This window comes from Chamaea fasciata, unplaced genomic scaffold (genome assembly GCF_029207755.1).
Source record: "Chamaea fasciata isolate MVZ Bird 193981 ecotype frontalis unplaced genomic scaffold, bChaFas1.0.hap1 SCAF_23, whole genome shotgun sequence".
NCBI lineage: Eukaryota > Metazoa > Chordata > Aves > Passeriformes > Sylviidae > Chamaea > Chamaea fasciata.
In genome coordinates this window covers 2,987,820-3,015,393 of record NW_027094108.1, presented here as the reverse complement: position 1 = coordinate 3,015,393, position 27,574 = coordinate 2,987,820, and the positions used below count along the sequence as shown (strand labels likewise).

At 45.9% G+C, this 27,574-nt stretch overlaps 1 protein-coding gene across 1 annotated transcript in view; it reads right to left on the bottom strand.

Moving 5' to 3' along the window:
* The window catches only part of PRDM16 (PR/SET domain 16), a 286,534-nt gene that overhangs the window by 120,964 nt on the left and 137,996 nt on the right, over nt 1-27,574 (bottom strand). Inside the window, exon 3 of the mRNA XM_066203262.1 lies at nt 17,634-17,684. Coding sequence (XP_066059359.1) covers nt 17,634-17,684 — 51 coding nt within the window. The remainder of the gene's footprint in view (nt 1-17,633; nt 17,685-27,574) is intronic.

Here is a 27,574-nt window from a genome sequence, read left to right as displayed (position 1 = left end):
TTCATTTAGGTACTATTTCAGATGTACTTGATGAAAGTCACCTGCTAAGAAGTCATGTTTTGGCAAGCAAGGATAGCCATTATGGTCAAATCCCAAATAGAATTTTTATTAAAGAAGCTTTGAAAAGTATCTTGTATTAGTCTTTCACAGACATACCATTTAATGTGCTCAATTAGTTAAAAATTTGGGGCCCAAGTCACTAATCAAACATTCATAATGCTTTTTTTTTTAAAATATTTTTTCAGTCCACATGCATCTCTTAATGTCCCAGGTAGGATGAACACTGCACTGAACAGGGACATTTATATTCAGACAAAAGCGGCAGCGCTGCGACTCACCAAGAAGTGGGTGGGATTTGGGTAAGTGCTCGGTGGGATCCCTGAAATGTTGGCTTGGCAGAGCATCTCTTTGTTCCCCGGGATGCTGTGGGGAGTGGGGACTTATGCAAATCACATGTTCCTCAAACTGTAGCTAATCATCCAGCTTTGGCTCGCGTGCACGTTCGGAGCATGAGGTTTGATCCCTTAAACACAAATCATTTTGGTTTTCGACTTTTCTGCAGTTTGTTCTTTTGATAAATGAGAGTTTAGGGGATTTTGTGATTAGACAGCCCGGAACCTTGGCCCTGTGTGCATCCTGAGATCGTTTCTACCCAGACAAAGCACCTCCATAGCCCATCCAAAGTTCCTCCCCATTTTGGGCAAGAAAGAACCAGATCCATGGGCAATTCCATGAGGATGGACATCCCTGTTAGGTGTTTCTACACTTCCCAAGACACTGAGCAACCCACGATGCTCCATCAGAGACTCTGATGGTCTAAGCTTTGCTTCCCTGCACTGAGCAGGGAAATCCTGACTGCCAGCCCAGGAACACTCACTCTGCAGAGATAAAAACCCTATTGCAGAGGTGGGTCTGGGCATCACAGAGCTTCAATTGTGCCCTTCTCTTTCAAAAATGGAAAAAAAAACCCCTCAAAAGGTGGTGCTGGGGATGAAGATGCCTGGATGCTGCTGCTCTGCTCAACCCCTCACCTGCCAGGCACCAAAACCCTATGCTGGTGAATTATTGACAAGATTACTGATAACCATCACTCATCTCAGTGCTCACACTGTTTTGGGTGCTCATGTACAAAGCTAGAGGCTGAGAACCCCACCTCACAACCTGCTCTGCTTTGTACCTGCCAAGGATGAGAGGTTTGGTGACAGAAAGTTGCAAATCAATCAAAAAAGGTCTGCTTTGGGTATTCTGGCTTGTTGGGAGCTCTCTCCACATTGGGGGTGATGATTGACTTTGTAACCCAACAGCACACATGACCCAAGCTCTGCTCTGAGGAGGGAAACAATCTGGTTCCTAAATTTATTTTTTTAAAATTTGTTAATGACTGATCCAGTTTCCAAAATACTGACTGGAGCTGTCAGGATTAGTGAGAGCCACAAAACCAGGAGCGCAGGTGCAGGGTGCCCCAGAACAGGCAAACAGCTCCCTGATGGATGTCAACGTCCCTGTCAAGGGCAGCAAAGTTTCCAACACTCCCGTGGCAAAATTCAGAATTATCAGGAAAGGCAACGCATCCTGTGGTGGAATTCTGCTCCTGGGAGACTCCACAAAACCCAGCCTGGACTTAAAGCCCTTGGCTGGGGGAATGTGGCACTAAAGGAGCCGCCTGGGTGTGATAACAAGGTTATCCTAATCTGTCCCTCCTGTGTACTGGGGCACTCACACATGCAAATCTTGTCTTGTTCCACCGTGTTTGTTCACCTCCAGAGTCCTTCGGTGATTCAAATGTGTGTCTTACTATCCTATAATACCCTTGTCTAACAGTTCTTTTTAAATGCATGTGTTAATTATCTTGCCACCGCTGTAATTTCTCCCTGTAGTCCATTAATTAAGAGGTCACAATCTAAGAGCATGTTTACCCAATAAGCTTTCTTTTTTAATTATCCTAATTGCTTGGATACTGACAAAGACTCCATCCCTCCCCTTCCTCTGAGTGGATTAGAAAACGACATTTCAAAGCCCCACACAATGATGGGTCTGTAAAACACACATATATTTATATCTGTTTTTATAACTCTGTGATGTTCAAACATCAAAGGTCAACAAGACACAAGGCGCTGCATTTGCATGGCTGTATAAAATGTGGAGACAAACTGCCCTCCATTAATTGATCCATTAGCCTGGAATGTTCTATTGGTCAGGAAAAATATAAGCAAAATCTTCAGAAAAGGAACGAGATGGTTGTTCACAGCTTGGTGTGTCCTGGAGACCACCAGAGCCTCCTGTCTCTGCCTGCTCCTGCAGGGATGGCTTTGGATAAAAGCAGGCAGAAATACGAATAAATAAGGAAAAAAGGCACTCAGCTTTCACTGCAGCAAAGATCAGTTTTATTCTCCCAGTCCCCAGTACTCCCTTCCCATGGGTCACATCTCGGCAAGCTGGTGCCAAAACCTTTTTTACTGACTTCGTAAAACTCAACAGACAAAATCTCTATCACCTAAAAATTTTTAAATCCTTCCTTTTGTCAAGTTTTTGAAAGGGAAAAGCAGCTATCTGAATTCCAGATAGGATTTTAACACAACAATTAGCAGAAATCATGTCCAGAAAAATTACTACTGTGACAGAATGTGAAACAACATTTGGTATGTCAAGTAAAGTGACTTTTTTGTTTTGTTTTGTTTTGTTTTAATAAAGCCAATGTCTCACTCAGACCAGTCATCTCAAGAACTATATAACAGAAGTATAATTACTTAGAAATTGCTTAGGTAAGCGTGATTGATGCATGGTAAATAGATGTTTCCAGCACTTATTGTTTCTTCCTGATGGATTAGGAAGAGTTGTTTAACAGTTCATTTGACCAGTCTCTCCTGGTGTTTCTCGAGTCTGGCTGTGCCAGTCAGCACCAGCAGTTCCTGGTAGTTTAAGTCTCTTTAATAAAGATTAAGATGTCAGAGGTCCTGCATTGCACAAAATCCCGATTTTATTAACTTCTCATTATCAGCTGAAATATGAAGTGCATTTCTTTTCATCTGGAGAGCGGCACTTTCTCAAGGGAAAGGACAGATACATCAGACACATTTAGGGTGGTTTAGAGTGGGTTTGCCCCAACCTTGGCTGATGCTGGAGTGCATTTTCTCACCCAAGGGCATCCCATACATGGATGTTTCTTTGCAGAAAGTGTTTGGATACCATGGCTGTGGGCAGGCTGCTGGACTGGCAGTGGGGCTGAGCATTCACACTCCAGCACTTCAGTCAAAACCCTTTCCATGAAAGAGCAGAAAAAGTGCTGGGCAGGAAGACTGAAACCTCAAAAGTCAGGGCTCGGCCAACATTTCCCTCCTCACACCCAGCAGATCTTGAGGAGTAACAGCAGCAAGGCCACACAAAACTCAATTGAAAGAGATCCCAGAGGTGTTCAAAGTGCACCTTGACCAGCAGGCAGATAAATTCTGATGCCATCGAGGTGAACTCAGGTAGCACCTGACAAAGTGAAACTGCAGCAGCCCCGTGCAGCTCCCGAATGTGTCGCTTGGGAAAGGCTCCTGTTCAATCCCGTGTGTTTTATCACCACCCTCACCCCAAAACCCTGCTGGTCACTGCCACACGAACAGATGCTGCAGCAGGATCACGCTCCCAGCCATGCTCTCAAGGGATTTCTGAAAGCTGACAAATTGATGTATTTTGCATATTTTAAAAGCGAGGCTTTGTGGAACTTCTCGTTTTGCAGGCTGCTGATTGCAGGGAGGGCAGAGCTGGCTCTGTGTGTGTTTGAACAGGCTGGCTCTTGCTGGGAAGCTCTCCACGGAAAGAGTTAAGAGGGAAAAACAGTTGTTGCGGTGTAACCCCGGCCCTGCAGCACGGGATCCCAGCCCCAGCAGCCTCCCGGGAGGGTTAAGCTCTATTACTTCTGGTCCCTGACACTGCTAATGGCACTCTCTAACTAATTGCATTTCTATACCTCCACATAAGGCCGGGCAACAAATAAGCCCTTTAATCAAACAGCTTCATCTACTTCTAATTAATTCCATTTCTATGCCTTTTTAAGAGCACAGGAACATACAAAGATAGGGATGATGGAGCGCTTTCCGTGCCCGGCTGCTGCTCTGTGTCCCCACCTCACACCTCCCGTGTCCCACCTGCCTGGGCCCGGCCGGATTAGGTTTTTGACTTTTCTGCAGTTTGTTCTTTCGATAAATAAGAGTTTAGGGGATGTCGTGATTCGAGAGCCTGGAGCCCTTGGCCCTGTGTGCACCCTGAGGTCTTTTCTACCCACATAAAGCACCTCCACCAAAGCCCACAGGTGGCTGTGTGGATTCATCTGTGATTCCCTCAGCGACTTGATTTCGCGTGTGCAACCGGGTTTATTCACTTTTTGTTCCATCAGAACCAGCGCTGGCCTTGCCCTGCCGGTGCTGAGGGATGATTGTGGCATCAGCTGAGCAAACACAGGGGGTGTTTGCACACCCAAACCCAACGCAAAGCCTTCAATTCGAGGGCCACCAACTTTGAAGGAAATGCTGATTCCTCCCCGACATTTACTCCTTTGATAAAACAGGTCGATGTAGCAGGAAAAACAACGACAAAAAAAAAAATCCCCCCTCTGGGTATTTAGGAAAGGGAACCACATCTGCCGGGAGCTGCCTGTTGCAAAGGTATGCATGTACAAAAGGCACGATAAGTGGGTGCTGAGCGGCGAGGAGTGGCAATTATCAGTGGCACATATCATCAGAGTCTCTCAGCTTTTCAATGGCTCGGAGCTCCCGACGCCGTGTTTGCTGGGCCAGGTAAAAGGGGACTCTTAATACTGTGCAAATATGACTTAGCAAAGGACTTTGCTTTCTCACCTATTCTCGGGCTTTTCAAATCAACATTATTAATTGGTGGCTTATCGGTAAGTGCTGTCTGGCAGTTAAAGGATGTTTCCACCCAGTGCAACGATACATAGAAACTCAGCAATGTCAGCCACAAGGACAAAGAACTGCCATGTTGGAACAGAAAAACGCTTCGACGCCTTAAATCTTCTTTATAAAAGCACTGAGCATTCCAGCATTCACTTGCAGCTGTTATTCCATATTCTATCATCCTTTTTTTAACTTAATACATTAATTCAGAACTCTGGCGTACAGTTGCAACTATTAGAACTTCTACTCTTTTCTTTCTTTTTCTTTCTTTTCCTTTCTTTCTTTCTTTCTTTCTTTCTTTCTTTCTTTCTTTCTTTCTTTCTTTCTTTCTCTCTCTCTCTCTCTCTCTCTCTCTCTCTCTATCTCTATCTCTATCTCTATCTCTATCTCTATCTTTTTCTCACTCTCTCTCCCTCTATTTCTCTCTCTCTTTCTCTCTCTCTTTCTCTCTCTCTCCATTTCTCTCTCTCTTCCTCCCTTTCTTCTTCCTTTTTCTCTGCTTTCCTGTTATCCAGGTGTGTATAACCACACGCTTTAGAATCTGGATCAACTGGTTTCCATGCTGGATAACTCAGATACGTGGGACTTCAGGACTTTCAGCCCCTCAGATCACCTTGCTCTCCCACCTGCCAGCTCTCCTGAGCACCAAATCCACTTGAAAACGGAGAAAAAAACGTTCGGCTGATAAGGAAGACCGAACACAAAGAGCACGACACTTCCCAGGCACCATTGAAGGGAGGCAAAAAAGAGCCTAAAACGAGAAGAAAGGCTTTCAGTGCCCCCAGCTCGTGCGGAATGAAAGGCCAGTCGGGCTCCTGCCTCCCTCACCGCCTGTGACAGCGATTAACAAGATAAACCAGCGAGCACCGTGCAAACCCGTGTGGCCGGGAGGGAGCTGGGGAAGTGATCCCGGCTCCCCCTCATTCTCATGCAGGATTGTGGACACCCAGGCCGGCCAGGCAGGTATTTGTCTGAGCCTCTTAAGAGCCTGCAGGGACAGGGATTTTATCTCCTCCCCAGAGAGCCCGCTCAGGTACTCAGCTATTCCAGGGGCTCGTTTTTCTCAGCATCCAACCCAAACCTTTCTTGCTACAGGGCTCTTTCCTCCTCGTCCCGTTCTGAGGGGTGTGTGACACAGAGGAGCCACCCCTTACGCAGAACGTGAATTTCTGCTGCTTCTTTTACAGCATGGCATCTGCTAATATTAGAGAAATCTTCCCGTGCAAGCACGAAATCAGACCGAATTCATTCATTTAAAGGATTTCTGTGCCTCCGAAAGAGGGTTTCACTCTGCCACCACGCTGGCTTCGCAGCTTTACAACAGCAGGCCTGTGAACGGAGATGCTAGGCAGGTTTTTTCTTCTTCTTCTTATTTTTCTTTTTTTTTTTTTTTTTTCTTTTAAAGGAAGTGGTTATTCATTGATATTTAAAGACAAAGCAAACGAATATTTGACGTGCTGTGTTAGCACGAAGGGGGGGGGGGCCTGTGCAAGCACAGAAAGCACAGGTGAGCTATTTTCTGGGAGTGAAAACAACCTGGGGGGGAAATGGGGCTGCTACAAAGGTAAATCCTGCCTGTGTAAATACAGAGAGGTTTGGTTATTCTCAAATGTGTGTGAGAGAGGCACCAAACACATGGCTTTATAAATCAGAGTTTGACATCTTTAAGTATCACAGAAAAAAAGAGCACAAAAAGTAGAAGACTGAGGGAAGAGCAGGGATACAGGAGGTCAGTGAGATCAGCAGAGTTTCTCTCTTACCCAAAGAGAGTCCAGCAGGTTTTCTGACTGACACTAAATATTAATTTAACCACAGAGCTGGGAAATGTAGCTGGAAAATCCCCTCTCCCTCTTTAAAGCCTAAAATCTGCTCATTATGCCAATCAATTTGTGGTTGTGCTTTGTGGAGACCCAATCCATGTAGAAAAAAAAAAAAGTATTTTTTCTTGAATTCTACTCCTCTGCAAGAAGCAAAACAGACTCAAAGCCTTGTCCAGTCTAAAGGATTTCTGGACTTCCTGAGAAAAAGCAAAAGGTTCATTAGTTTCTTTTCTCATCATTTATGTGCATAAGCTTCCAACACTTCCAGGCTTTCCCTGGCATTGCAAGCAGAGCAGAGAAAACACAACAAGAAAATCTATTCCTTGGGTATTTCCAGCCCAGTTAGTTTGAGGAATTAGAAGAAATCTATGAAAGAAAAAAAAAATAAAGTCATGTGCAAGGTTTTCATGGATGTTTTTCAGACCAAAGGGGTTCTGATGAATTTCAGAGATGCATCCAAACTCCGGAGTGAGTTTCCAAACCAAACATGGCTGCAAACCCTGACTTCCATCAGCTGCTCGTTTGCCAACCTTCCTATCATAGAGCAAAAAGGACCATTTAAAATCGTCTCAGGATATTCTGCTTTCATGGCTGTTTTGCTCTGTAACACTTTGAAGTCACCAGATCGCAAATATTCATGTTGCAAGTGGTTAAAGCCTTGCTCTGGGCCCAGCAGTAATGTGGACATACACCAGGATTAAATAATAAATCTCATTTTTCTGACTTCATTACTCTGAGAAAATCATGCTATAAGGATAATAATAATTAAAATGTCCACGACTAACCATTATGACTTTTGTTTTTCTTGGAATTAAATACTTTAAATAGCAAAATGGATCATTAGGCTGTGTGAACAGCAGCTGGACATGAAGTGTTTTGCCTAAAGCCAACCCAGCTCCTGGATGAGGATGGGATTTGCTGGATGGTTGAATATCTCTGATATAGCAATGCCTTGGAAAAATGAGCGTGATTTAAATCTCACATTTCCTTCTCCAGTCTGTACTCGTTTTTAGCAGGGGATGCTCTGGGGTCTGCAGGAAAGGCCATCAGAGCAAGGAGAAAAGGAGCATATGGTGAGCAGCAGACCTGGAATGGAGGGTGGGACACGATTCCAATCCGAAGTTTTTACTGGCAAAAGGACTGGCAAATACAAACTGCCAGGAATAAATTGCTGCTGGAACTCGGAGGACATGTTCGAGTCATCAGCAGACACAAAGCCTGAGAGGAAGGATCTTACTCAGGGACAGCACAACCTCCTTAGGAAAAATTGCACATCCTTCCTGCTTGGCATTGCAGGAAACTGGCAAAATAACCCTCCAGGATTCCTCTGTTCCCAACAGGAATTTAGGGGGAAAAGAGACACCCAGCCAAAAAAAGGAATGAGGTCAGTGTAAGGGACATCCCAAGCCCAGCCAGAGCTGAGTGTCCAGCTGAGGATGTTTTTCTGTGGATGAATTTACATGGCAACCCTGGCCCCAGCACAGAAGTTTTCCAGGATTCACCTTTTTTAAAATTCCCATGACAAGGAAAGTGATTAATCTCCATTTCATGGCAGCAAGACCTGAGCAGGAGACTGCTTGGGTTTGCCAAGATAACCAGGAGAAAAGTCCAGCTTATTTCTGGGCAGCACTACAGAAAGAGGGGAAAAAAACTGAACCAGGGATTAAGGGAAGAGATGAACAATGAAAGTCAAGACTTTCCTGGTTTTACAAATAAGTAATTGGAAGGACAAACATTGAAAAAACGAATATTCCTCTTGACTCATTTTTAAATTGAATATTTCAGGAAAGAAGAATTTAACACTGTCCTAAAAACTACCTGAGGCAGCAGCACTGCTACAAATTTCCAGAGTTTCCCCAGACTTTCTGTGAGGAATAACCAACATTCTGGGGCAGACGAGCTGAAGCTTAAGACTGAAATTCCAGTGGAAACTCAAGAGAAGCAGTTCCTTTAGGAGCTGCAATTTATTCCTCTGGAACAGAAGGAATTACTGCACCAAGCAGGGACTAAGATGTCCTGACAGCAGCAGTGCAGAACTATCTCTGCAGCAGTTATTAATGAGCTGGAAAAATGCTGGGTAGCAAATTCACCTCCCCTCCCCAAGGCCAGAATTCATGGCAACAAATCCCTAAAATAATCAGCTAACTCTGGAAGATTAGGAGAGGGGATGCCTCCAGATGACAGAGGATTTCTTAATTTCAGTTACTTATAAAGTCGCATTAAGCAGGAGGAAAAACTTCCTCTGAAGTTTATAAATTAGTTTCTGATCTATTCCACAGCTTTCGGTATTTCTGGTCTATATTCTGTGTTACAGTCTAAAATAAGGAGGGGAAAAAAGTAATAAAAAAATTGAGTCGCTTGGGTTAGCCAAGAAGGGATTTAAGCACTTAATTTAGACTCCTCCTGCTGTTACTATTATTATTATTATATCTATATTTTTAATATATATTTATATACATGTTTACAGAGCGTTGATGAAATTTCCAGGGGGAAGGCACCACTGAACATCACAGAGGAGCTGACTTTTGGCAATTACTTTTCTTTATTTTTCTCCTCAAACTGTCCCGTGAAAAATAAATTTGGTTGGGTTGTTGGTTTGTGTTTCCTTTTTTCTTTTTTTTCCAGAACATGTATTTTATCATCTCATAGAAATCTTGTAGAATCTAAAGCCAAAATACATCAAAATATAATTGTTATCCTGCAAACCCTGTGGGACAACAGTCCCATCTTCACTGCTCTGCAGCACCTCGATTTTTTTTTAGAACAAAATGTGAAAAGAAACACCCTAAACCAAAAAGCATTTTTTTGGTTTGTTACGTTATGTATATTTATATTTAATTATTGGTCACTGGCACACAATTCTCTGTGCTTTGGCATTCATTTTTTCAGCAGCACCATTGGGGCTGGACCCAGCTTCAAGTCACTCTGGTGGTTACTCTCACCCACACTCCCCTTTCCTCCCTCCCTGTCCAGGTTTTCCTGGTTATCCAGGGAGCTCCAAGAGGCTCCTACCTGACCCAAATTCTCCTTCCCATGGGATTAACCCAATCCTGCACACTCCTCAGGATCCCAGGTGACATTCATGGAACCATCTGGCTTCTCTAAGGCATGGAGCCACACAATAAAACCCAATTCCAGATTCCCCACTGGAAGAGGAGCCTGTCCTGGGAGTGATCCCTCCTCCTACGCTGAGGAATATCCCCTGTTCCACATAAAAATCTGGAGCTGGCACAGGGCAGGTCCCTCCTGTGCTGCTGTCTCAGCTCCCACCCCACCCCAGAGGTGGTTCTGAATCCAGACCTGATTCCAGGACCTGATTCCAGCCCAAACCCTCGTGGCACACTCAGCTCAGCATCCGAGGAGGAATTGCAGAGCAGAGGGAGGGGAGGGGGCTGTGCGTGTGTTACCTTCCAAGTTACCACACAGCCCCGAAATCCCACAGGCTATCATTCCAAAATTTGTGATGTTTTGTCTACTCTGGTGATTTAAGGTTTGTCAGAAAATGTCAGAAAGGCCATGGGGCCAAGGGCTTCCTGATGACTGAGGATTTTCTTTCACATGACCTTCCTGAAGTTGATTTTGGGCTCCAGACAGTGCTGCCTTCAGCTCTGACAGGGGCCGGCTGGCAGCAGATTCATGGGGATCTCTGGGGCATTCTGGCATTTTCAAACTGAGCCGAGGCTGTAATGCCTCCTAATCATCCAGAATATTGTTTCACTGGCGGGCTGGAAATGCCAGCCCCTCGCTTTGGTTAGCAGGGAAAAGGAGCTCCTGATGCAAACAATTAAAAACACGTTGGATGTGAATGGATAAACACCAGTGTGGAGTATTGGCATTTCATGTACGATAGTGCACGTGGATTTTAACGGGGGAGTGCTGAAATGAATTTTGTAGACGCAGAGAGAAAAGGAGGATTGGGACAGAAGTGTTAAAACTCTTAATTTGTGTTCAAACACTTGTTTTGTGTTGAAACTGTTAATTTGTGCTGAAACTGTTAAATGTGTGTTTGTGAGCATTCCCACAAACTCCAAGCAAAGAAAGCAGGGATCAGCATGTGAGGGTTTCACATTATTTACGAAACTCCTTGTTGTAAAAAAGTTTATGAATCTTGAATTTGCCTGTGTTATTAGCATAACTGATTTCTCGGGCAAAAGGCCTAAATGAGTCTCCTTTGGGCCCTGATCATAGAACCATGGAATGGTTTGGGTTGGACCTTGAAGAACATCCAGTGCCACCCCCTGCCATGGGCAGGGACACTTTCCACTGTCCCAGGTGGCTCCAAACCCCACCTAACCTGGCCTTGGACACTTCCAGGACTCCAGGAGCAGCAACAGCTTCTCTTGGAAACCTGTGCCAGTGCCTCCCCACTCTCACAGGGAAGAATCCTAAATCATTTATTTTGCCAAGGGAGCAGCCACCTGCCTTCTCACCTCCGCAGAAATGCAGTTTCTAGCTCAAACCCAGCCCAAAGTCTGTGTGTCTGTGCTTCAGATGCATCAAGATGACAAGGTGACCTCTCCCAAATCTGTCTGGAGTTGAGGGACGCTTTTATCTGAGGGGATGCCGCTCACTGCAGCCGTGTGTCACCTGAGCCGTGTGTGTGAGCAGCTCAGCAGCACATTTTGGACACCTCCTCAGCCCCAGTAATGCAGGGCAATCAGACACAGGTTATAAATCAGAGCTGGAGAACAGCTCGACATCGCAGCTCCAGAGGGAGGAGGAGAAGAACCAACTTCACTCACAAAAAGATCTTATTTAGAACTGCGGGAGGGGTTCGCACCGTACCCGAAATCCACATTATTTGCCAGAGAGAAATGAGAAATCGGTATTAACCACTTCATAGCCTGCAGCTGTGGGAGCCCTGGGACAGCCACTGTTCCACCTTGTGCCGTGCGTGTGCCTGGGGCTGCCTCAGCGTTCTGCAGATATGGAGAGAGCAAACTTAACCACTGCAAGTCCTCTTAACTTGGCCTGATTTATGGGCTCAAAAGCCCCCGAGATCTCTTCACGGAGCCATTTCTCATACCCACACTCACTAAACAACCCAGCCCAAACATCTGTATCACAGAAATTCAACATACAGTGTTATTCCTGCAAAATAATTTAACCATCACTTTCTTTGCCGACTTTTCCATGCCAGCCTTACACCTTTTTTTTTTTTTTTTACTTTACATGGCTCATTTCAGCAAAATCAAGGATGCAAACTTCTTAGAAGTACTTAGTTTCCATGGAAACCTAAGCTGACCGCAACATTATTGTTCTCAAGAGGGAACTGACTTTACTATATGTTCATTCACTGAATTAATGGACTCCTGGTTCTTTTATTAGCAGCCCTCTAACAATAGAAAGAGAGAAATGTTATAAAAAAGACTCTCAGACAACTGTCCACTCTTTTGTCCAGGGCTTATTGGAATGACGCAAGTCTATTCAGGAAAAGATTATAAAAATCAACTCAAAGCTGCCTCTGTTTGTGGCCGCTAAATATACCTTTATTTCATAAAGATACAACCTATAAAACAAGCAAATTAAAGCTCTTTCTGAAATAGTAACTGTGAAGCAGCAGCCCTGGAGAAACGGGGCTTTAGCTCCCAAATCTGGGATTGTTCCCCCCTCCACGGGGGTTGTGGAGCATCTTTAACCCCAAATTCTGTGTAAATTCTCAGCCAGGATGAGGATTGTGCACAAACTGGAGGTGAGGGGGTGATTCTTTAACACACAGAAAAGTGAAGAAAACTAACCAAAACCTGTGGGCTTAAATCTTCCCTGAGAGTTTTAGAGCACCTTCCACGAGCTGGGGACAATATATCCCCGTTCAGCGCAGAAATGCGGGTGCAATTCGTGCAGCAAAGGCAGCAGGCCGGGCTAAGAGCTGCAATTCGTGCAGCAAAGGCAGCAGGCCGGGTTAAGACCTGCAATTCATGCTGCAAAGGCAGCAGGCCGGGCTAAGAGCTGCAATTCATGCAGCAAAGGCAGCAGGCCGGGCTAAGAGCTGCAATTCGTGCTGCAAAGGCAGCAGGCTGGGTTAAGAGCTGCAATTCGTGCAGCAAAGGCAGCAGGCTGGGTTAAGAGCTGCAATTCGTGCAGCAAAGGCAGCAGGCTGGGTTAAGAGCTGCAATTCATGCAGCAAAGGCAGCAGGCCGGGCTAAGAGCTGCAATTCGTGCAGCAAAGGCAGCAGGCCGGGTTAAGAGCTGCAATTCATGCAGCAAAGGCAGCAGGCTGGGCTCAAATCTGCAATTCGTGCTGCAAAGGCAGCAGGCTGGGTTAAGAGCTGCAATTCGTGCTGCAAAGGCAGCAGGCTGGGCTCAAATCTGCAATTCGTGCAGCAAAGGCAGCAGGCCAGGCTCAAATCTGCAACTCGTGCTGCAAAGGCAGCAGCTCTGAGCAGGCCGGGCTCAAATCTGCAATTCGTGCAGCAAAGGCAGCAGGCCGGGCTCAAATCTGCAACTCGTGCTGCAAAGGCAGCAGCTCTGAGCAGGCCGGGCTCAAATCTGCAATTTGCTCTCTCAGGGTGCACAATGTGCTGCCAGCCCCCTCAGGCTTGGGCTGGGGGGGGGGTTCGGCCTGCCCGGTAATTGCTGCACAAAAGACAGTGAACAGTTCCCTTGCTCTTCCCTAACTACCTTCCTGACTGCTTATTGAAGTCTGATTTCTTACTCCTCTGGGTCATCATTCATCAGCCCCGCAGATCCCGCCGGGAGAGCCCGGCCAGACCTCTCCACATCCCTCCTTGCCAGAGGCCATTCCTGACGGCCCCGTGATATAGAAAATGTCTTCACAGCGACCCGGCGGGACGGGCCGCGGCCATAATACCCAAATAATCATTTCGCAAATTATCATAATTATCAATCAATCATCCCCGCGCGAACAATGCGCTCCTGAAGTATCAGATGGTTCCTGTGACCTGTAGCGTTTTGGATATAATAATAAACCGGGGGGAGATTTATGGCCCCATCCCGCTTCGCATCTGCAGCAGCAAAACGCTCGTTGGGGTTTTGCTTTTGCTTCAGAGCTGAAAGCTTTCCTTGTACCTGGGTTTCTTGTTTGCTACTTGATGTTTTTTTAAAAGGCCAAAATTTCCAATCACGCCCAGTTTTCTAAAATTCACTTTATTCTTAAAAATAAATCTGCGTGATTTGCGAGCGCGGAATAATTGTGCTGCTTAAATTGCTTTTACCTCCACAGCCTCATCAGCATTATATTTACAGCTTCTAATATTTGGCAATGTAGGAATGAGGCCAGCCGGAGGAGGGGGGAAAATTGGTTTTGTCTTCAGTTTTTGTTGTGTTTTGCACAATACCAGATTGAATCCAACCCTTTTGAAGCCGATAGCATCTCCCGCTCCCTGTGCAGCACATTCTTGTTAATGGATAAATTCAAGCTCTCCAGAAAGTCAAAGAATAAATTTAAAGCCTTTTGCCAAATGCCTATCCTATTGGATTTTGATAAGACGGCTATTGAGCTTTAATAATGTCTTCTATCCTTTTTCAGCTGGCCCTTAACATGTCTCTTTATTTGTCCCTAAAGCCTCTTCAGCGATGCCTTTTTATTACAAGTCTCTCAGCTTGCTCTCAGGGGAGACAGGGTCGACAAGAGTGATAGATAGATAACTCTATAGATTATCTCCCACAGATGTTTTCTCTCCAGTAGCCCCTCAGGCTATTCCCTCTAAGTAAACAGAAACTAAATAGAGAGTCTACTGAAGAGAGAAGTCCCTGAGGTCCCTTGTCACCACGGTCAGAAAAACAGCCCAGCCCGGGGAGGTTGGGCTGAGAATCCTTCCCTAGCATTCTGGAACCCTCATCCAAAGTGACCCTTGGAGGGGAGAGAAATGCATCTACTTGGGAAAAAAAAAAAAAATAAAAATAAGGTGGTGTGTAATGGGCACAGGCCTGGCTTCCTGCTGGAGGAAGTGGAAATCTTTCAGCTCAAAGTTAAAGCAAAATGACAACAGGACGGTGACAATGACAACAAGGTGTTTGTTCAATTTATTAAATGCAGTGGGGAAGCTTGGAAAATTCAGAGGGAGAGGACACTGAGCAAAATAAACAGAGTGCAGGGACATGAGCTGGGAAAAAGACATTTGGGAGCAGGGGACAAAAACCCACAGGTATTACTCATATTTTCATCTCTGAGTGTCCACATTTAGGTCACAAAAATAACTAAAATAAGTGACTTTCCTGTTTTAACATTGCTTCCATCATGGATGATTTAAAATGAAAAAACAGGATGAGGAGCTCGTGTGTATTTGTCCAAGTTAAACAAAATATCAGCAAGCAAAGGTGAGACAAGGAAAGCTCGATAGGCATACACCACATTTCAATCCATGGAGCAGCATAGATAAACAAAATGATCCTGAGCATGGGTCCTTTAATGACATTGAATTATTCCCGTCAGACAACCGCTAACAACGAAATCAGCTTTGTGATGTTAGCAGCACAACAGTGCCAGCAGAAATAACAGTAACATGAACTGAAAAAGACTGGATATGGTGAGAAATACTCATTCTTTGTGCTCCAAGCCAAAAATGAGCCTGTTGTATTCTACTACAAAACAGGCTCTGCTGTGCTGCGTCTTCAGACTTTTCTTTGACTTTCATTTCATTGAAGTTGTTTAAAAGAGTGGGTTTTTCTCCTGGGAGCTTGAGAGCAGAGATAGTTCTGGGGTCAGTTTAAGCAGAGTTTGCTTCCTGCACATCTCCATACACCTCTCACTGCCATCACCTTCCCTTCCCTGCTTTTCCCTGGTTTTACAGATTTTTCTCTGCATTCCAGATTTTTTTTTTTCTCTTTCTAGTCCTTGTTAGTGCCCAATTCTGAAACTGTGATGCAGCAGTCAAAGGAACCACAGAAATTATGGTCACTGCAGCTCCGATTTCCTCCCCTCCCAGTTTAAATCAGGCCACCCACTCCAGTCACATTTGTCTTCAGTCACCTTCTCACCACCAACTCATCTCTGAAGGAATAGGAATAAATTGAAGTCAAATCTCAACTATTGTGTCTTCAGGGATATGACAACTGAATGATTTAGAGAGGCTGGAAAAGGAAATCTGCTCCCGAGAGGGTTTTGTGCCACTGGAGCCAAATGCCAAGAGTGCTACTTCCAAACAATTGAGAGATCCTACAAAAATTGTCCGGAGTGATTTCTCATTCTTTAGTTTTCATTTTCTCCTGACTGAAAAGCTGTCTCGCAGTAGTCTTTTCACAAGCCATAAAGTTTAGACTTGAACTCTTTACCTTACTGCTCTGACCTCCTTTACCCCAGCTGTAAAACGCTACTGCCCATCCTTCAATAAATTTATCACCTCATAAACTCCCACTAGTGCTTTTCTACAATGGATTTAAAAGACACAAGTGGAAGGCCAGGCCTTCCCCTCTTGTCAAATATCACAATTGTCCAGTTTTATACCTGCTGCACAGGGAAATATTTAAGGACACGACATTTTTCAAAGACCTTCAGTTTTTGTAGCAATCCCCCTTGAAATAAAAGCACAACGTTTAAATAGAAACCCACGGACTGAACATATAACACAGCCAGTCTCAGTTTCCCTGTTTCACACAACTCCTGCTTTCTGTGGATTAATACAGATCCTGGGAGTGGGGATGGAGAGTTCATTTGTGATATCATAATTAAAGACTGAGTAAGAAATAGCTGAGCCATGAAGAATTCCCTCCATCCTTATGGGAAGTGCGTGGGGATAATGAGAACCTGCCACCTTGTCACCACGTCTGTCCACACAAAAGGATCCCACAGAGGCAGGAACAGACACCCCATGAGTTATGGAGGTGCTCAAGGTAAAAAGTTCAGCCCCGTTGCCACAGGTCCCTGGCGAGGTCACGGCACACTCAGAGGATGCTTCCTCTTGGGAGCCTGGGAAATAAAACCTGATTTTTTTTTATTTTTTAACATGGTAAGAATAGAACAGGCCGTATTGGACTTGTGTCTAAATCCCTTTTCCCAGCCTGACTCTAGAGCCTGGCGAGGACTGCATTTCACTCTCTTTGGCAGAGGGAAGTGAAGGATTCCTTTTAGTTTTAAGAGTAGAGAAACAACATCGCCTGAAGGATGAGCAGCAATGGCAGCTGTGGCAAGGCCCAACGTCAGAGATTTCCCACTCTCCAAAACCTCATGAACAGGACTGTGAACATCCTTTATAAGACAATTGCACATAAAAGGAGTCACAGCCAGCTCCTTATTTCAGTGAGGACACACAAGCTGCAGCCCTTGAGAGGCTCTAATCAAACCCGACTTGTAACGCTTTAATCAGCAAAGCTGTTAACCAACAGATCCACATGGAACAAAACCTCGTTTTAGTGCTTCTGAGGGTAACCCCAACCCAAACAGCAGCCTGGCTACCCAAATATGTCACGCTGAGGCTGCCTCCCAGCTCCAGTGGAGACTTTTGTGCAGCTGAGTGTGGAACACATTTTCTCTGGTCACTGTTACAGTTTGAGCCCCACAATGTGATGAAAGGCACCACTAATACATCACATGGGCTGAATTTTCTCCTTTCACAGACCTATTTCTTTTCCCTTGGACTTCATATAAGCCACATTTACATGCTGAAGTGACCTCCAAAAATTTCGCACTTTTAACAAAGGACCAACATTTTCTTTTACTGGAAAAGAGGTAAATGAGGTTTTTCACTTTGGCCCGGCAGCTGTTTGTGTTGTAGCTGAATCCAGGAACACCTCAAGCTATTATTTTCTCTTTCATAATGACTGGAATCACAAAAAGACAGAAAAAATATGCCAACAGAACCACAACACTTAATCCAGAAAAGCAACAGCAAACACTGGAAAACTTTTACAACGTTATTGCCATCAACACCTTGGTTCAAAAGTGAGGGAAAAGTGTCCGGGTGCATTTCCAAGCCAGGGAACAAAACAACTCCCAGAAGACTGAGCCATGTCCTACCTTTTTTATATTGCCCTCCTGGGACGTCACCTCGGGATCAGTCAGTATTTGCTAAGGAAAAAACAAAATAGAAACAAAATTGAGTTGCCACTAGGAATGTTATAAAATAATAGAGATTATTATCACTGTTGTTATGGTGATGAGGAGGAGAATGAATAAATATTATATTATTGATAATAATGGCCAAAACTCTCAACTGCACCCAGATGCTTTGGAAGCTCGATGGAGGGTTTTCACCTCAATTGTTATTTCTATTTTAAGGTTTTCTGGCACTTCTGTGAATAATTCCCTTAGGTTTGGCGGACAAGGACAGGTTTCTATCCCACAAGGCAGATGTGGATAACGCAGGCACCAAGGGAGCAGGCACCCACAGGCTTTGCAGAACTGATTCCCTCTGGAACAGGGACAGATCCCAGGATGCTCCGGCCCCCCAGCGCTCCCGGCAGCTCTTTAATTCCCCCTCCAGCCGAGGTGTGGTGGAACAAGTCATTAAATCGCTGCTGTGCTCCACCTCAGATTAGCTCCAGGTCAGCGGGCATTCGGAGAGGTCAAGTACCTCAACTTTGCATCACCCTGGATACCCCACCAGGGTAAACACACCAGGAACAGACCTGATCGAGCGGCCCTTGCTAGGAATTCCAGTGGCTCCCGGAGCTCTGGGAGGATCTAGGATGGTTGAGGTCAAACGGACATCCAAGGGCAGGGTGGGACAGGGGGATCTGGGCTCCCGGACCCGGGAGAGGGGATTTGGATGCCAAAGAGCAGGAAAAACCTCCAAGGAACAAAGATGAATATGAAAGGAAATGCAGGTTAAAATGGGGACGGGAAGGGAAGGGAAGGGAAGGGAAGGGAAGGGAAGGGAAGGGAAGGGAAGGGAAGGGAAGGGAAGGGAAGGGAAGGGAAGGGAAGGGAAGGGAAGGGAAGGGAAGGGAAGGGAAGGGAAGGGAAGGGAAGGGAAGGGAAGGGAAGGGAAGGGAAGGGAAGGGAAGGGAAGGGAAGGGAAGGGAAGGGAAGGGAAGGGAAGGGAAGGGAAGGGAAGGGAAGGGAAGGGAAGGGAAGGGAAGGGAAGGGAAGGGAAGGGTCCATTGCATTTTAGCAGCTGAGTTTTGGCACAAAGCTCCTGGCCCCCTTTGGCCGTGCCCAGGTGAGATCGACTGATTTACAAATTTCCAACCCGTTGCCAAATCTCCAGCTCAGCTGCACTAACAAGGGGCTGTGTTTCCATGGGAAGAACCCCAAACCATTCCGTGCTTTACACCAGCTCTAATGGACGTTGAAACTGCGGTTTCCAAAGTAGCTGAGAGCAAATAGGATCAAGAGGCAAATCCCAGGGCCATAAAATTCTCTGTTCCTACCCTGGAACACCCTGACATCCCCGTGAATGACTGGGGTTAAACATCCATCCTGCCTGTCCTGGATGTCACCAAGCTTCCAGGGAATGCTGACTGCTCCCAGTGTGCTCACCAGGAAACCAGAAACTCCCAAAAGCTTGGGAGAATTAGGCCATGAAACTTTCAAAGCTGAAACACAAATGCAAAATGACACCAAAACATCCACGGGACGCAGCTGCCTCTAAATGAAGACACTTCCCTGTAATTATTACATGCAAAAAACCTTTGGATACAATCAGAGAAGTGTGTGCAGACGGAGTGTGTAATCCACCCGTCCAGCAGCACCATAAACGTGGAGGGGAAAGAAAACTCCAATGAAGTGCAAATTGGGCTGTGGTGGAGCCCTGTATAAACAGGCTTAAGAGTCAGGAATTCCTGAGTTGGAATTGAGATGCCAACACAAGCTTCCTTTTGTTGGTTTGGACAGAGCTGTGCTCAAGGGGCAAGTTCCTTCTCTCAAACCTTTTTTTTTTTTTCCCCTTTTCAGTTCATAGCAGATCCTGAATTTCAAAGTTCTTAGAGAACAGAATTTCTGTGAAAATATTTAATCCATATTCAAAAATGGCGATTTTGCAGAAAATCCTCTGTAGGATTGCTACTCCTTCAGAGTATTTGAAAATGGTTGAGTTTTGATATTTGGTGAAGTCCTTTTTGAGTTCCCACCTTTTACAGAACTTCTGGGGGAAAAACCACCAATATCATGAAGGATTTTAATTTTGATGGAACAGTCTCTGCACTCAAACTATCAGAACATGGACAGTTAGTGGTGTACGTGGTGGTGCTGCACTGACTTGATGATCTTAAAGGTCTTTTCCAACTTTAACAATTCTGTGATTCTATGGATGAAAAGGCATTTTAGCAGTAGTGGGAGAGTAGGAACTGGTTTAGACTAAATATTTCACCCTTTCTTTACACCTGATTTTTTAAAAAAGGTGTCCAAGGTGTTATTGTGGGTCGAGCTCTACCACAGACCCTCTGACCCACAGCCCAATGTCCTGAATGTCCCATTTTCCCACTCCAGCTGAGCAGGTTGGAAGCTTGGGGTGATGTTGGCACTGTAGGGGTGTCTGTGGAGGAGCAGAGGCCAGAATTCCAAACCTCTCCTTGCCCAGCCACTGGCAGGGCTCTGAACGAGTCTTCAGAAACCTTCCTGGGAGCTGGAGGGAACCTCAGAACTGTCCTGCTGCATTCCCAGCGTGGAATAAACACCATCTGACAACACCTGTGTCACCAGACAGCAATCCAACAGCCACACCAGGTGGCCTGGAGCAGAGCCCATGCCGGGATTCCACTCTCCACGGCACATGGGAAGGGGGTGATGCAACCCCGGGATGTCCACGGCACCTCCTGGTTAGAGGGGAGAGGCAGAACCAGGCAAAGCAAGCCCCAGATGCCATGTTTATTAAGAAGAATAACAGGAGATACTTTGAAAATCTGCTCATTGGGTAATTTTAGCTCAGGCTGGGCTTCATCTCATGCAAATGCCACAAGACTAAATATAGAGCTCGACGTGTGCAGTGGGCTGCACTCTTGCACTTAGCACAGATGTTCCTAAATGTGCTCAAAATTTACACCACATGGTTTTTCTATCAACTGATCTGTTGATTTTAGCCAGGGGAAAGACAACATGTCAGCAGCAGCCACGTCAAGAGAGCCTGTGCCTTGGGCCTGGGCTGGAGGTGGATCTGCCCAGCTGGAGAGGGATTTCACTACCTTTCCTTCCCTGGGCTCAGGGAATTGGTGGCACCAGGATCCTGCCTCAGTTACACCAGTTAGGGATGTGCTAGAATTTTTGCAGAGCCCCCTGAATGTATACTAAACATGTCAAGGAACACCATGTGATTCTTTTTGAAAAACAGTTTACGAGCTGGCATTCTCCAGCTGCAGTTAACCCTAATTTGATTACATTACTGAGACAGATCACAATGAGCTTATGTAAATAGTAACGTTATCCATTCATTCCCCCAGCTCAGATAAACTGTCATTTGGGGGGGAAAAAAAACCCCAACCCAAACTTCAATAGGCATGGCCTGATGCATTCAGCAAGGCATGGTGCATTCAGCAAACTCTGAGGGTGAAGATGACAGGCTGGAACCTGCCCCTGCTGGATCTCCGTGAATCTGGATTTTAAAGAGATATTTCCACATCTGCTCCGAGCTGGGAGGAGAAGAGAATGCCCAGTAATTGCACAGGAGTCAGGAGGCAGATAACAGCACTGCTTCCAATAACTTGGTCTTTATTATCATCTGATTTTTCAGTAAGAGTTCAGTACACCACTGGTGGCATCAGTGATATCCACAGCTAAGTGAGCACTTCACCCACTGCCAGGGCACCTGCCCTTGACATTGGCCTTTCCCAAGGCCTCCTGCCTGGGTCAGGGCACTGGGACATCATTTCCAGCTCTGGAACCTGGGCTGTGCCACCTGCACCATCTCACATCTGCCTCACCACGCAGCTGGTTCAGAAAAGGAGCTAGAAAATATTTAATTTTGCCTTAAATTAGCCAAGGGCCAGCAATTCTTACCCGCACACAAGTTCACATGAATACTTCAGATGGAAGCAGAGGCTCTGGCCCTGCTGTCCCCACTTTGGGCTGTTCATGGCTGGGCTAATGGCAGAGTTACTCTGCTTGTCTGTGATGTGATGGCCCTGTTGTCTGCGTGGACACAGGACCAGCACGACCTGCAGAGCAAACAGCTCCTTCCAGCCAGCCTCCTGTGGCTTTAAAAAATGTCTCAGGTCAGAAAATCACCGAATATCCTGAGCTGGAATGACCCATAAGGGTCATCCAAGCCCAGCTTGTGGCCCTGCACAGAACACTCCAACAATCCCACCCTGTGCCTGGAGCTCTGGCACTCACACCCAGCCAAACTGCTGAGCAACATCCAGAGCAGCACAGCATCCCTGTAACCTGGCAGAGCTCGTTCCAGCCCCCAGCAGTACCCAGCACCTCCAGGATGTGGTTTCTGAGCAGGTTAAGCCATTTGGACAGCTCTGCAAGCACCTCTCCTGTGCAGCAGCTCGAGTGCTCACACACTTCACCTCCTCCCTGCACCTCTGTTCCATCCCAGCTCAGGAGACAACACTGTTAAGCTACAAATCTTGCTCTTCATAATTTCCATTAATTATTCCCTTAAAAGTTTTATCCTGCCAACTTCTTAGTGGGCTGGCCCCGGCCCAGTCGGGTATTTAGGCAAGAGGTATCAGTGAGATGAACAGAACCAGGAATGTCTCCATATGAAAGTGCTTTTCTGGCCATAGGCCAGGAGCACAGAGCACCCTGTGGGACCCAGCCCAGGCACAGAGCACCAAAACCCACAGCAGGTATTCCATAGGGAAGAGATTCTTTATAATTTTATATCCATTATCTTACAATCCCAGGCTGGTTTGGGTTGGAAGGCGCCTCAAAGATCATTTTGTCCCACCTCTTGCCATGGGCAGGGACATCTTCCACTATCCCAGGCTGCTCCCAGCCCCATCCAGCCTGGCCTTGGACACTTCCAGGGATCCAGGAGCAGCCACAGCTTCTCTGGGCACCCAGTGCCAGGGCCTCCCCACCCTCACAGTCAGGAATTCCTTCCCAGTATCCCACCTAAACTTCCCCTCTTGCAGTTTGAACCCATGCCACCTTGTCCTGTCCCTCCAGGTCCTTGTAAACACGTTCTCTCCATCTTTTCTGTGAGATCCCTTCAGGTACTGGAAAGCCCCAGTTAGGTCACCTCAGAGCTTCTCTCCTCCAGGACCTTCATATATATAATTATATATATATATATTCAAACACAGCAGCCAACAACCCACAGAGCCACATCTCAGCACTGATGTGCATCCATAGGAAAACCAGACGTGGAGGAAACCCACAGAAAACCATTTCAGCATTTAAACATTTAGTCTTTCAGCCCTATTGTTAAAATACGGGGATTTTACAGCATTTTCTGCCCAACAATTTACCAACATCTCCCATTTTTCTATACTAAGCAAATCTATGAGCCCTGTTAACTTGAGGAAATTTTCAGTGTCCTGCCTTGGGAATTTGAAGTGAATGTGCCTGGAATTAAGAGGGAAGGGAGGAAAGCTTTTCTCTGAGGGGAAGAATTTCCTCTCCTTGCTGGCCAGGGGAGGAGGATGAAGAGCACAGCTCTGACTGGCAAGGAACAAACCACGGGCTGAAAAGAGTGGAAAGAATAAACCAACCATTCACTGCTAAGGGCAACCCCAGCACAATTGGGAACACTGGGGAGCAGCCAAGCTGTGGTTTGTGGCCCAGGAACAGCCTGCAGAGCCATGCCACTCCACAAACCATTTTATAACCATTTATTTTTCAGCTGGAAGCCTGGGCAGAAAGGTGGAATGGTGCTGCGGGGAAAATGTGTGGAATTAGGAGGAATCCACGGCCCAGAATTTCTGGAAATCAGATGCAGGGAACACCTCTGCACTTGCTCGTGTCCTCTATGGCCTTACAGAGGAATCCTCCCTGTTCTCTAAATCCCAGGAGAACAAAATGCAGTTTGCAGAGGTGACAGGTTGTTCCCAATGGGGTTCCAAAGAAAAGAACATCCTAAACAATCCTTTAGTATGAAATAATGTGTTTGTAGCCACCGACCAAACTTGAGGGGGAGATAATGTGAAGAAAAATGGATGTTTAAGAACAAAGACTTCAAGAAAGAACACAAACGTGTGATTTCCATGCACGGTATCACAACTTTTATCACTGATTTTTATAAGACATAACTCCTCATTGCCATTGGGCTCGAGTTAACTGCAGCTATCAGGAAGTCAAACAGGATCTAATGGAGAGAATTTGCAGTGACTTCAATGAGCTGAGGACTGGAGACTTCCAGCCAAGACAAATATGAGAGGGGACTGATTAGGAAATGTCACCGTTTCCCCTGCCAAGCACTCAGGGCCTGGTGATAGGAGAGTATTAAATATAATCTCGCAGTCTTTAGGGGCTCTTTGATTTTATATTGCATTCTTATCGGGTTCTTAAAGTCCAGTGTTAATGAGCATGAGAAACTCACTTGGTAGTTTGGCAGTTCTGCTGAAATCAAACGAGTTCATTCAGTCCTGGCCCGTGGATCCAGCTGGAGGTGCCTTTCCCTTCCCTATGGCTCCACATGGAACCTCTGGCTGTTCTTTTTCTCCATCCCAGCAATCCAACATCACCTTTACAACCAGCTCTTCATGACCACCATTAGGAAAAAAGTAGGCTTTACTAATAATCAGAATTCCCCCATCCCTGGAAGTGCCGAAGGATGAAGCTCTGAGCAACCTGAGCTAGTGGGAGGTGTCCCTGCCCATGGTGGGGGTGGAAAAAGAGGAGATTTAAGGTTCCTCCCAACCCAAACCATCCTGGGATTCTATGAATGAGGTTTTAAAGGACCCAGAAGCAGAGATGAAACATTTGCACTGTAAAAACTCTCCTATTGCATCCCCTTTGGAAACACACACAGTGACCCCTGAAAGCAGAGCAAGTCCCAAGCAACAACACAAACCTCCAAGTCTGGTATTTGGTTCACTTTCTCCCAGAAAACAAATGTGTAACAGTACACAGGAGGAAAAAAAAGTTTAAATTAATTATGATTTTCTTTTTGAAATCTCCTTGCAGGTATTACCTCCAACTCCATTCCTCCTAAAGAGAAATTCCATTATAAAACTGGAAAGATGAGAGAGGCACTACGCACACTGAAAAGTGTGTGCAGTCTGAGGATTAAAATAGAAGTTGCAAGGATTAAATTATATTTTATTTACTCTGTTCATCTCCAACCTGAAACCTGCCTGGCACAGGCTGTTGTGCCAAATAAATTAAATAAAACACGAGATTTTTGGACACAAGGTGCTTTTGAACTGCAAATCAGCCCCATCTTCACTGTGAGCAGAGAGAAAACAGCAGTAGAGTGGAAGTTTAAGGTCATCCGCTCTAAATTCCGTCTGCCACGGGCCCACATTGCACAATCACTTAATGCAGCCAGAGCTATTTATTATCCCAGCAAAAAATCATCTTGAGAAGTGAAGTGCAATGTTTCGTTTAACAGATAAAGCCGGGCTGTTTGTGGGGATGTAAATGGATTGGACGGTTAAATTCATCCACGAGCCATCCATCTTTTGTCCTCGACCCTTTTTAGTTATAAAAATGACCTTGGTATTGACAGAATAATATAAACGAACTTCTCCCGTAGTTCATCTATTGATCCCCCCTCTGCTCAGCTGATCAGTAATAATCATAAGTAAATAAAGAGGGGCTGTGCATCATCCCAGCGCTGACACACGCCGGGGCTGACGGATGGGCACCTCTGGGCTCGGCTGAGGAGCTCAGAGCTCATCTTAAACTGCAGCTTTTCCACCCAGGACAGGCAGGGACAGATAAATCCATGGAAAGGCAGCTGGATGCACTCACACCTGCGTGTGGTGTGAGCAGGGTGTCTCAGGGAATGCTTCTGAGGGAAGGAGTGCTGGGATGGATTCAGGAAAGACTCAGTCCAGTCCTTGGAATTATTCATGGTTTGACCCCCAGCCACTGATGCCTCCGTTTGGGTGAGGTTCTGCTCATCACAGAATCATTCTGGTTGGAAAAGACCTCCAGGATCAGCCAAGCTCTCGTTCTTGGTGTCTCCGTGGTGGCTCTCAGTTCTGTTGGAATGTCCTTTCCAGAAACTCCCTTTTCCTTTCAGAGAGGCAGAGGTTCAGTACCTTCAACCCTTCATGGCATCACCAACACTATTTTTTATTACAAAATTCCCTTCATCACAGACAGGGTCTTGCCATTGATGCATTGATTAGAACCAAACTTAGGGAAGGAGGAAAACCTCAGCAATTCCGTCCCTCCTGGCAAACAGGTGCCAAGGAGAAGGACTAGGATGAGTTATTCCTAGGGAAAATATTTTCTTCTTCAGGTCTCAAGACACAGAGCAGCTGTCTCTGGCTTCCTCCAGCCCCCCATGATGAACATCAGCCTCTATCCCTACTTAAATGCAATCATTAGGCAGCTAAAAAATTGAGAAAGAGCAGAGAATAATGACCTCATTTCATTCTCTTCCTACAGCCTACAAAGACTGATAAGAATTATGAATTGTTTTACCACATCCGAAGGGTCAATGAGGAGTATCTTGGTTCAGAAGCCAAGTCCTGCCTCTGCCCCGGCGTTGCACAACTTCCCTGAGCTCACCCCGACTGTTCCAGTGCCCCACATGTCAAATCACAAACATGAAAACCGACTCGCAATTCACTAAATTTCTGCACAGAATTTGCCAACCCCTGTTGGAACCCTGGGCGCTGAGGATGTTAAGCTTCCTGCGCTAAAAGGCACTGACCCTCAAGCAAGCACTACATTTCACCTGAGGCCGTGGGACAGGTTTCTGAAATTGAGTGATAGCACTGGGGTTGGGGTTGTGGGTGTGGAGTTTGAATAGAAGAGTGTGATATCACAGGGGTACAAAACTTAGGATTTAAGGTTTTAGTATATAGCAATGTAAATAGAGCAAGATGGAGGATTTAGGGTGTAGACTACGTTCTTCCTTCACCTTCTTCTTCATGGGTTTGGGTGGTAGTTTGTAATTGGGTGAAAAGTTCTACATTGTGGACCATGGGTGGTTAGTTATTGGGTTAAAATAAAAATAATACAGGTGTCATCTCGTTATTGGACAAATTATGCTTAAAAGACCTTGGAAAGAATTAGAGACAGAGCCATTTTTCACCTTGCTAGAGTTCGCAACTTGTGAGACTGTACTTAGATAAGAATTAATAAACAACTGAGTCAGAACACGAAAACTGCGTCTCCTGTTCTTTAATCCCATCTCTAACAGGAAGAAAAGAAGACAACAACCCCACAAACCCCCAGGGAACAGCAGCTCTGGAGCTGCCCCCCAGTTCCATCCCAGTAGCAGCCCCTGGTGTAACCCCAGCCGAGCAGCGGAGCGCAATAACCGTGCCGGGATGGGTCATCCATCACACTTGGAGGGAAATCACCCCAACCTGCAGCATTCCCAGCAATTCCCCCAGTCTGGAGTGGGAAATGAACTCCCATTTGGCAGCTTGGCTTCTCTGCCTGAGCTGGGAGAGGCAGGAGTGAAAGGGCCTGGCTGGGAATGCATCCCTGCCTGGCGCTCCGACAGAAAGGATGGGAAATGTCAGCTTGATACCCATCAGCAGGATAACCTCAGTGTCACTTTAACATGACAAGGTCATCAGCAGGCAGGGTGAGGCAGGAAGAAAAATGGCCCATTAAGGCCAGGAACTGGAAAAGAAACGTGGGGCTGCCTTGGAGGTGCTCGAGTGCAGTTTGTTTTGGGGAAAGGTGCGGATATTCTGGGCTCCTTCACGAGGATGAGATTTCCTGAAAGGAAAAGAAGACAGAGACCTGTGGAGCCACCACAGGAGCTTCTCACAGGGGCCTTGAGGGAACTTCACATCACTTAACTCTCATTTAATTTAGCAAATAAACTAAAAACTGCAGATCTGAAGAGCCTGGGCTCTGAGCAGGAGGGGAATTCCCCGTGCTGGGGTGTTTCTTTTCCAGGTTAACCACAAGGAGCAGCTTTGCTGTTGTGTGTGCCA